Source organism: Pteropus alecto, unplaced genomic scaffold, assembly GCF_000325575.1.
Source record: "Pteropus alecto unplaced genomic scaffold, ASM32557v1 scaffold16, whole genome shotgun sequence".
Classification (NCBI taxonomy): domain Eukaryota; kingdom Metazoa; phylum Chordata; class Mammalia; order Chiroptera; family Pteropodidae; genus Pteropus; species Pteropus alecto.
The window spans coordinates 1,290,178-1,301,180 of record NW_006438867.1 but is presented as its reverse complement, the minus strand read 5'-3'; the positions used below and the strand labels follow the sequence as shown (position 1 = coordinate 1,301,180).

Genomic DNA, 11,003 nt, shown 5'->3' with positions numbered 1-11,003 from the left:
TAGTGAGATGATATGGAAGGTTCATTAACAGTCATCAAATCAAACCATTCCAGATTTTCGGTCAAAATGGCGGAATAGGTAAACACTGTCCTTGCTTCTTCTCAGGACCATGTCGAAATTATAAATAAACTACAGGAAAATCATCATTGAAAATGATCTGAAGTCTAGCTGAACACTAGTGAGATGATATGGAAGGTTCATTAACAGTCATCAAATCAAACCATTCCAGATTTTCGGTCAAAATGGCGGAATAGGTAAACACTGTCCTTGCTTCTTCTCAGGACCATGTCAAAATTATAAATAAACTACAGGAAAACCATCATTGAAAATGATCTGAAGTCTAGCTGAACAAAAGTCCTACAACTAATGATATACAAAAGGGGCCTCCTCAAGATTGGTAAGAGAGGCAGACACACTGAATGTACTAGTCTCACACCCGTGTGTGGTCGTTGAAAATTGGGAGGGATATCTTGGCTGCAGGGGTCCCTCTGGAGAAATGAGGGGTCCTGGCCCCATACCAAGCTTCCCAGCCTACGGTTCCAGTGCTGGAAGATGAGTCCTTACAAAATCTGGTTGTGAAAATTAACAGAATTTGTGGCTGAGTAGGATAGAGAGCTGAGAAGATCCTCTTGAAGGGCTTGAACATAGACTTATTCACTGATAGGCTTACTCTCTCTGGGCTCCAGCACTGGGGCAGTGGCTCAAAGGGTGCCAGGGTCATATGGAAGGAATGAAATTATCTGGCTTCAGGGTGAGGGCTGGAGGGACAGCTTTCCCTAAGACAGAAGTGCTGGTGGAGGTCACTGTTCCTTTGTTGGGCCTTCCCCCAAGCAAGTGTGCAGACCCAGGCTGAGGCATATCTGAGTCTCCATCAACCTGGTTAACACCACTTGCCTTGCCCAGGTGATTTCCTAAGACTCCACCCACTCACCTTGAGGGCCACCCAAGCCACTTTCAGAAGCTTTTTTCATTCAAATTGCCTGTCTTGGCTCATGCTGTGGACTTTCCTAAAAACCTCTCAAAGCTTCAAAAAACCAAAACAAACAGCATCTAGCCATGGTAAACCCCATACAGTTTACTGAGCAACCCCAAGCCTAGTATTAGTAACAGCTGGCCTCGATTCTTAGCTTAGTCTGTAGAGGCACCTCCAAGCCCTGTGTGGGTGGCAGCCATCTATAAATTGCTTGATGGCTCCTGCCTGGTGGGCCCAGGCAGGGCACAGGCTACAGCTGAACTTGGCCTGCAGCAGGGTGTCTCCCAGGAGATCCCTGTGGCTGGCTTCAGACTGAGTCAGAGCATGTCCCAGGGCCACATGTGAGGACAACATACCCCAAAGGCAAACTTGGAAGGCACCAGAGTCCTGTTAAAATAAATTCTACTCTGTAGGGTCAGTCCCTGCATTTCAGCTTTCCCACCATATTCACCAGCCATTCTTCACAACCAATTAGCCTGAGGGTCAATCCCTCCCATTGACATATAAATAGCAACCAACGCTCAACTATAACAGGAGGGCACACACAATCCATACAAAAAACATACCTGGAGCACCAAGTGCAGGTGACCAGCGAGACTGCATCGCCGGGCCCAACAGAACACCTACTACATGAGGCTACTCTACTAAGACCAAGAAACATAGCAGCTCTATTTAATACATAGGAACAAACACAGGGAGGCAATCTAAATAGGGAGACAAAGAAAAGTGTCCCAAGTGAAAGGACGAAACAAATCTACAGGAAAAAATAAAATAAACAAAATGGAGACAAGCATTCTACTAGATGCAGAGTGCAAAACACTGATTATAAGGATGCTCAATGAACTTAGGGGAAGAGTAGATGAACTCAGAGAGAATTTTAACAAAGAGATGGAAAACATAAAAATAGAGATAGAGAACATAGAAAAGAACCAATTAGAAATGAAAAATGCAATAGCTGAAATAAAGATTAACAGGAGAAATGAATAGATTAGATGAAGCAGAGGATTGAATCAGTGATTTAGAAGATATGGTAGCAGAAAACACCCAATCAGAACAGCAATAAGAAAAAAAGAATAAAAAAATTAGGAGAGTTTAAGAGGTCTCTGGGGCAATGTGACGAATACTAATATTCCCATCATAGGGATACCAGAAGGAGAAAAGAGAGAGTAAGGTACTGAAAACCTATTCAAGAGATAATGACTGAAAACTACCCTAACCCGGTGAAGGAAATAGACATACAAGCCCAAGAAGCACAGAGAGTCCCAATCAAGATGAACTCAAAGAGTCCCAAATCTAGACATATCATATTAAAATGCCAAAGGTTAAAGATAAAGACAGATTTTAAAAGCAGTAAGAGATAAACAGTTACTACAAGGTAGCTCCCATAAGATAGTCAGCTGATTTCTCAAGAAAAACTTCACAGTCCAGAAGGGATTGGCAGGAAATATTTAAAGTGATGAAAAGTAAGAACCTACAGATTACTCTACCCAGCTAAGCTATCATTTAGAATCGAAGAAGAGATAAAGAGCTTCCCAGGGAAAAAAAAAAAAAAGCTAAAGGAGTTAATCAAATCAAACTAATATTATAAAAAAAGTTAGACTTCTTTAAGAAGAAAAAAAGAAAAAGATTAAAAATATGAATATTAAATGGTAACAACTACATCGAACTTGCTTTAGATGTAAATAAATGCTCCAATCAAAAGATAGGGTGGCTGAATGGATAAGGGAACAAGACCCTTACACATAATGCCTATAAGAGACTCACTTCAGATCAAAAGACACACAGACTGAAAGAAGAGAAATGGAACAAGATATTTCATGAAAATAAAAACAAGCAAGCAAACAAACAAACAAAGCTGGTGTAGCAATACGTATACCAGACAAAACAGACTTTAAAACAAAGCCTATAACAAAAGACAAAGAAGGACCAAGTAATCCCACTTCTGGGTATTTATCCAAAGAAATCCAAAATAGCATTTTAAAGGACATGTGGATTCATATGTTCATTGCAGCATTATTTACAATATTCAAGATATGGAGGTGGCCTGGGTGTGGATCAATGGATGAATGAATAAAGAGATCATACACATATACAATGGAATATTACTCAGCCATAAAAAAGAATGAAATCTTGCCACGTGCAACAACATGGATGGACCCAGAGGGTACTGAATTAAGTAGACTAAGTCAGACAGACAAAGACAAATACCATGTGATTTCATTTATATGTGAAATCTATAGAACAAAATAAACAATCAAAACAGAAACATTCTTAGATACAGAGAACATTTTGTTGTTTACAAAGATGGTAGAGAGGTTGGGGAGCGGGTGAAAAGGGGGTAGAGATGAAAAAGTACTAATGTGTAATTGGAAAATAGTAATGATATAAAGTATAGCATAAAGAATATGGTCAATAATATTATAATCATAATATATGGTATCAAATGGGTACTAGATTTACTGTGATGATCACTTTATAAGTTATATAAATGTTTGATCACTATGTTGTATACCTAGAACTAATATAATATTGTAAGCCAACTGTAATTAAGAAATAAAAATATTATTATAAAAAAGATAAACAACAGCCCTTTAGTTTGAGTAATTGAAGCTTTCTTTCTTAAGTCAAATTATATATAAATATAATAAATATATTATTTTGAGTAAAATATTCAAAACAGAAAACAAACAAACAAACCATACCTTTTTTGTTTATATCACACTTTTAGTAAAGAGTTAAAGCATTCCTACTCTGTTATCTTAAGCTCTTCTCCTTAATGCCCCCCCCCAAAAAAAGACCAGTTTCTGTGGTCTAATAATGATAGCTCCCATCAGTAATAGGACTCAGTGGGACTTAAGAAGTCATCACTCTAAATAATTCATTTTATTAATGAAGACATTGAAAATCCTGAGAGGATGTGAACACCCATTGTTGGAAAGTCTCTTAGTGGTAGAACCTTAACATGTACTCAAATCCAGTACTTTTTCACAGACCCCAGTAACATAGAGTATACTCTTTATAATCATGGGTCTAGCAAAGCATTTAGATATGAGACACTCAGAATTTACCAAGTGTGATGAATAATGAAGTGTTTTGACAGATCTATTTGATATTTAAACATTCTTTTTCATTCCCTGTTATTTAAGCCAGATAATCATTCTTTTTTTTTTTTTTTTTGGATTCTAGAAAATCTGTTTTTACCCTAAAAATCTCCCAATAAATTAACTCTCTGATGTCAGGATATCTAGAGAAAATGTTGCTTTTAGTAGATATTTCTTTTGGCTAGAATTATAATTCTCACAATTAAATTTATACCATATTTAACCATTTAGCTGTGGTTTGGATATAATTTCTTCTAGCCAGCTTTCATGGAAAATTCTGTTACAACTTTTGCACATATGACTGTTTTACTTGTATAAGTTTTTAAAAAGTTTGGAGTTCTATTTTTTAATATTATTTACTAATTTCTGACATTATATAACATATCTCATTGTTTATTATTCATTTCCTCCAGTAAAATTTAATCTTTATAAGGGCAAGGGACTTCTCTCTCTCTCTCTCTCTCTCTCTCTCTCTCTGTCTCTCTCTCTCTCTCTCTGTCTCTCTCACTTACTTATCACTATTGCCCTGTACTATGCTTACTACATAGAAAATATTCTACGTATTTTAATTGATTGAATAAATGAAAGACTAGAAATACTACATGTGCTTATGCTGCAGTGTATCTATAGCATTTTTCAAAATGAAATATTCTGTAATTCATTTGAGATATCAGGATTTCTAGACATTCGATATGTTATATATAATGGGACATTATATTTCCTAGCACTTCTTTAAGAATTGCTCCCAAGAAATTTCTATGAAGAAAACTCCATACAGGACATATTCCCAATGTGAGATATTGAATTTAAACTCAAACAGGGTAATTTTATATTGAATATCAACTAAAATTCCATAATTATTTTATTCTTTAAACAGGAAGAATCTGTGGTTACACTTTATGTACTTCAGATTAATGAGAATGTACTCTATTTTAAAGTTCAGTAAGAAAATGATTTCTTTTTATCCAGTAAGATATGTAAAACTTGGTCCCATGAACTTTTCTTATGGTCAGTGCTTAAAGTATTTATAACTTTTAAAGTTGAAAAGTGTATCTATCTCAGATTCAGACACTGTCTCTTTTTCCCCTACATTTTCCTCCTTTACAATCTCTGCAGCGGTTTTGACAGTTAACTTAAACTGATCTTCTGAGATTGTGAATCATATATTTTCTAATTACTAAATGATGAGATGGGTATGATAACAGAGAGGTTTAAAATAAGGAGCTAAATTGAGAAAATGTTATTTCTCAGCAAACAGCAGTAGGATAGAGGAAAGAATAATTAAAATGTAAATTTTATCTGTGGCTATAATAACAATAGGAAAAGAAAACTGGATTTTTACCAATACTTTAAGGTTTTCTATCTTATCAAGATTTCCTGCAGATCCAAAACATTTTTATTTCTATGAAAAGAACTGAAAGAGATTGGTGGATGTCCTATTATTGAATTTCTTATTATTTTAATGATATAAAGTTTCAAAGATAAACTTAAATGAATTGATTTTAAAGATCGTTTACAGTTACGTTATGTCCAGAATCACTAATTTTGCTGAGTAATTTGTACTTATCTTTTAAAAGGTGTATCAAGAAAATTAAAATGATTATTTACATATGGCCAATGACACATATGAAAAGGCTTTAAAAGACAAACATACAAACAAAATGAGAAAATCATTCATGGGATATGAAATCATTAAAATCTGATATTCTAAAACCTAAGGTTACATTTTACAAGCTGAATGTAAGAGCAGGTCCACCACAGCTATAAAATAATTATTTAGTTTTGGGCATTAGGTCTTGGAATACAATAGTCAGAACTTGTTTTAAATATTACTATGTCCTAAGCTTTAACGAATATTCTTTCCTGAGCAACAAAATTCCATGGTAGTATCACGTTTTTATATTTTCTATAGTAACACATTTACCCAGGACCCATGGTAATATCATCCACTCGACGATGGTTGGTGGTGGACCTTGCCTGTTCAAGTCTGACCTGTCGATGTGCTGAGAGGCAAGCAACAGCAGGAACAAAAAAGTCAAATAGGATGCTGTATGGCAGATGAACTTGATAAATGGCTTTCTGATGAACAGTCCAAGTGGGCTTTTAGGAGCTATAAGGTAGCACATAGAGAAGACAGGAAAAAGAAGTCCAATTATGAAACATGTCACCATCTTCACTGCCCAGTGTCTTCTCCTCCAGCCTGGGAACTCATCGTACCAGCGAGATGCAAGCAGTTGTTGACAATTGGGCTGGGCAACAAACTAAATGAAAAGGAAAAGGAAAAGGAAAAGTCAGTGTTACTTATAACGTCTTTGGTTCATCGATAAGAACAGAGTTGTCTCTAAAGTCAGAAATTCTGTTTTAAATAATTTTATATTTAAATAATCATAAAATGCTTTAAGTCGCTCTCATAATAAAGCCCATTTATTGAAAATTTATTTCCCAAAGTGTAATGCTATGTACTTAGCCAGACATGGCAAATCAAAATACTATGGTTGCATTTGAGGAAGCAAAAATAAGACTGGAAAATATTTACAGGATATATTGATAAGTGAACCAGCTGTGTACAAAGATACACATATATACTTACATGTATAAGAATTGTAATGTTTATGGCATACAATAGAAAAATGTTAATGGTGGTTATTTCTTGATTTAGCAGTTATTTTCTGGTTATTTCATGCCTTTTTTTCATTTTTTATACTTGGGTATATTTTAATATTTTATATACTAAAGACTTAACTTCTTTCATCATCTGGAGAAAACAAATATATACTTTTAACTGGGCTGGGGCAATAAGAAAAAACATATATGAAATCATATTGGGATTACCAGAATGTAAATCATCATAACTGAATTTGGTGGAAATAAAGCAAATTTCTTACTTAAGTACAATCAATTGTCATATACAACACATTTTGCAAACACGACATTATTTTATCCTGGCAGCATGTTCGAGATGTAGCATAGACCTTACTCAATTTTAAGGATGAAGATAGAAGAAGCTATAAGAGGTCAGTAAATTTATTCAAGATTACATATCTAGTAAATGATGAAATGTTTGACTCTGATCGGGATTTTGTTTCCTTTTTTTTTTTTCTTTTCACACTACCTTTCTCATTGGGACTGGCAACTAAGCATTATATAAATTCAGAGGGAGTTTTCTCTTTCAGATAGAATGGTCTAAGAATGCTTCTCAATGGGTCAAAGCTCCCAATGGGCAGATTTGTCGAGCAGAGAAGAGAAGAGAAGGAAATTCAAGGCAAGGTATGGTGAAAGAGAGAGCATATACACTGGTGACAAAGTGTACATTGTGTTTAAGGGATGCCCATAGGTAGTTTTGAATGTAGTAGAAGCTTTAGTCCCTTGTAGGACCATAAGAAAGTTCTGCTGGCTCAACTATAGGCCTACTCTAGAAGCAAACTAAATACTTGGCCCTTTCATTGGACTCTCCCCTGCCACCCCAGTATTTCTCAGTTTTTCTCCAGTCTCAGTTTGTACAACTCTCCTTTAGGTAAGACTTGTCCTTACTCTTTTTGATGGTAAGCAAGCAAATGATTCCTGGGTACACATAAAGAGCCTTGTTTATCATAAACTAAAAACTATTTGAGAGTCAAAGTAGAGATGGGTGAGTGATTAAAAGCTTAATTTAATAGTTAAAGTGTGCAACCATATGGACTGGAGGTATGATTTCACATGCAACTGTTTCTCTTCACATTGTCTTGGATTCCTTACTCATCAAGAATATAGTAGGTGAAGAAATATGTAATAAATTGAATTAAGTTCCTAATAATGGGTTCAATATATACAGAAAAACAAAATAAAACTGCATTTCTTTAAAACTGGGATGATGCTCTCTTCATTACTTTGTAAGTAATTTGTTTAAGTAAGCTTCAAGCTCTGTAAATAGTAAATTTTATAATTTGTAGAATAATTTTTCTTTACATACTACTTGCCTATCATTATGGTCAAAGTCAGACATTTGAAAGTCCAAGTCCAAGTTGAGTTCTTGTTGCTATATCTGTGGAATATTGGCTAAGAGTATTATGTTATTAACAAGCCCTGTTATATTTAAGAGTTGGTCCCCTTGCCTCCCATACAATCCTTCCTGTTAGCAATTTATAAACCAATCATAGTCTATCTTCTTATTTCTATTTTTCATATAAAATATTTTTCACAGTATTAGAATTTAGCACAGTTGAGAGGCCTTGATAAAAGGGAGTTAAAAAAACCTATGGAAAATGCAAGATATAATAAGCAGTTGCTATAATCTCATTAATCTTCACAAGTTGAAGAAACTCTATAAGATACTAAGTATGAACAACAAATTTCATATATGCAGAAAAAGTAAAAAAAAAGGATGTATACTTTGTTCCACATGGTCTGGGTGAATTCTCAGACTAACAAACTTCATGTCCTGGTGAAAATCCCACCAGAGGATAGGACACCAGGGCAATCAAGCAAACAACTTTACTGGGAGGACTTAAAGTTTGCTTGGGTAAATATGTCTGTTGCCTAATACACACATATAGATTATGTTAAATACCTAGAAGAAGCAAATTATTTAATCCTCACAGAACACCTGCCCTTGCCAAACACAAGGTTGGCTTTAATTTTTACTAAAGTTTTTTTTCCTTAAAATTATTTTAATTATTGGAAAATACACATCTGTGCTCAGTAAGCGAACATGTACATAATTTATTATTTAAAAATGACACAATGAGGTTTACCTATAGGTAAAGAATAGAGATGAGACTATACAAATAGAGCAAGAGTGGGTGTAATGCACAAGTTTTCTCAAATGTGAATATTTGGCTATAAATTTGTTCTAATCATAGAATCGAAATAACCCAAAAAGTATTCCTAAGAATCACTATAACTCTAAATATTCTCAAAATGTTTTTACATTTTTTCTACTATAGCTGCTTGCTACTTGTCTACAACACCATTCCCCAAAAGGTATTCTATTAATGAATAGATTTTCCATGAAAAAATGGGTTTTGTGTTTAAATTAGTTACCCAATTAAGACTAAAAAATCAATCTTTTTATTATAGGATTTTCCATAGTCTTTAATTGCTAAAGTAGATTAAAACTTTCAAAGATCTCATGTTTATTTTCTGTTTGTTTTTTTTCTTTTTTCTTCCTTTTTTCTTTCTCTTCGTTTTTTCTTTTCTCCATGCTTCCTTCTTTGCATTATGTTCCTTCTTTGTTCCCTCCTTTCTGTCTTTCTTTCTTTCTCCCTATTCCTCTCTGTCTCCTGTTTTACCTGGATTATTCAGAGGAATGCTCAGCTTTACTCCAATCTTCACTGAAAGACACTCTCGAAGAGGGATGCCACCCTATCTCCTTGACACTGCCACTGGTCCATTCCAGCAATCTCTCTATGGGTGGGCCATCACATTGCCTGCAGCATGCTGGGAGCTTACAGCTCCTGCTTCCTCTGTTCCATCTTTGAGCCAGAGGAACTACCAACTCTGTACCATCCCAGGACTGGGGAAAGTGAAGTTTCTTTTCAGGCACACTGTGTTACAGCCCCTTCTATCCTTAAAGTTGTTGGTCAATTCCAGCACAACTCCTGCCATCACATTAAAATACATATTGAAACATTGTAAACTTTCAAATTCACATTTTTGCCATGCATTTATAGAAGTCACTCTGAAAAAAAAAGAAAAACTTCTTATCTCTCTCTTTTAATAACTTTTTTAAAAGTTTCAAAAATCTCATCTCATGACTATAAAATCTTGAGTCAGAGAGTTCCAAATATTGAAAAGTTGTGAAAATTATTGAGTCTCATCTCATTTTTACAAATAAAGGAAGTGAGATCCAGTATCAATGACTTAAAAAATAAAAACTACAAAAAATACTAAAACACTCCAAATCACAAAGGACACAGAAAAAAAAAAGAGATGAGAAAAAGGATAAAGCTGAACAGTAAAAACAACAAACAAAAAAACAAAATAAACAAGAAATTTCACTATTACATGAGGAGAAATTAAGATAGTAATTGGATATATACAGAGTAAGCAGAAGGGAATAAAAAATTAATGGAGACCTAATAATTAAAGTAACTATGGATCTAAATGTAGTAGGGTATTTGTCCTTTCTTCATCTTTTTATAGTTTTTCAATATACATATTTTTCTGGTTTAAAAATTTATATCCAAAGTTCAGACTGTGGCCATATTCTCTATAAGAGCAAAATCTAGATTCTGGGAACAGCCAACTTGGCTACTTTATGTATCTTGAATAAGTCCGATAGTTAAATGGGAGTCTCAATTGACTGCTGATTGATTATAAACAGAGTTGAAACTTTTGGGTTAAATGTATTTTTGTAATTTCCATAAGAGCAACAATTCCTTTACTTAAAAAAGGATGGCATATACATGCCAATTTCTTCTGAGTCTTACTGTTTATTCTTTAGCAATTCACAAATAATTTATATCATTTAAGGTTTTATTTTCTCTGCCCAGGAATGCTTTTTCAACAACACATTTTGTAATGTTGATAGCAAGGCTTAAGGATTATTGCTAGGCAAAAGAGCGTCAGGTAATTATTTTGTCCATAGTTGAAAATCTTTTCTTCTATTTCAGGCCCTCACTCCCTTCATAGCTGTCAATGGTCTTTTACTGCCTGGGCCTTCCCTGTTTCCTAGAGATACCTCTAGCTGTGTCCTTAATTAAAAACAATTCTTTTGATCTCCTGGAGTACAGTCATCCCAAAAAAACTAATTAGGCTTTCCTACTTCATTAATTAAAACATCATTTTCACCTGGTCTTCCCTAATTTAATTAAGTAAGTAGTATTCTGCAGCATCTATGTGTCAGACATTGGCTAGATAAGTGGGGAGGGGACCAAGATCTGTAAAATCCATCTAAATCTGTCTTCCTGGAACTCAAAGCATGTTGGAGACTGATCATGTGACTGGGTAAC

At 34.5% G+C, this 11,003-nt stretch overlaps 1 protein-coding gene across 4 annotated transcripts in view; it reads right to left on the bottom strand.

Moving 5' to 3' along the window:
• The window catches only part of TRPC4 (transient receptor potential cation channel subfamily C member 4), a 219,057-nt gene that overhangs the window by 48,244 nt on the left and 159,810 nt on the right, over positions 1-11,003 (bottom strand). For all 4 annotated transcript variants that reach the window (XM_006915784.2, XM_006915786.2, XM_006915788.2 and 1 more), the window contains one exon: positions 5,999-6,335. In XM_006915784.2, the coding sequence (XP_006915846.1) occupies positions 5,999-6,335 (337 nt within the window). The remainder of the gene's footprint in view (positions 1-5,998; positions 6,336-11,003) is intronic.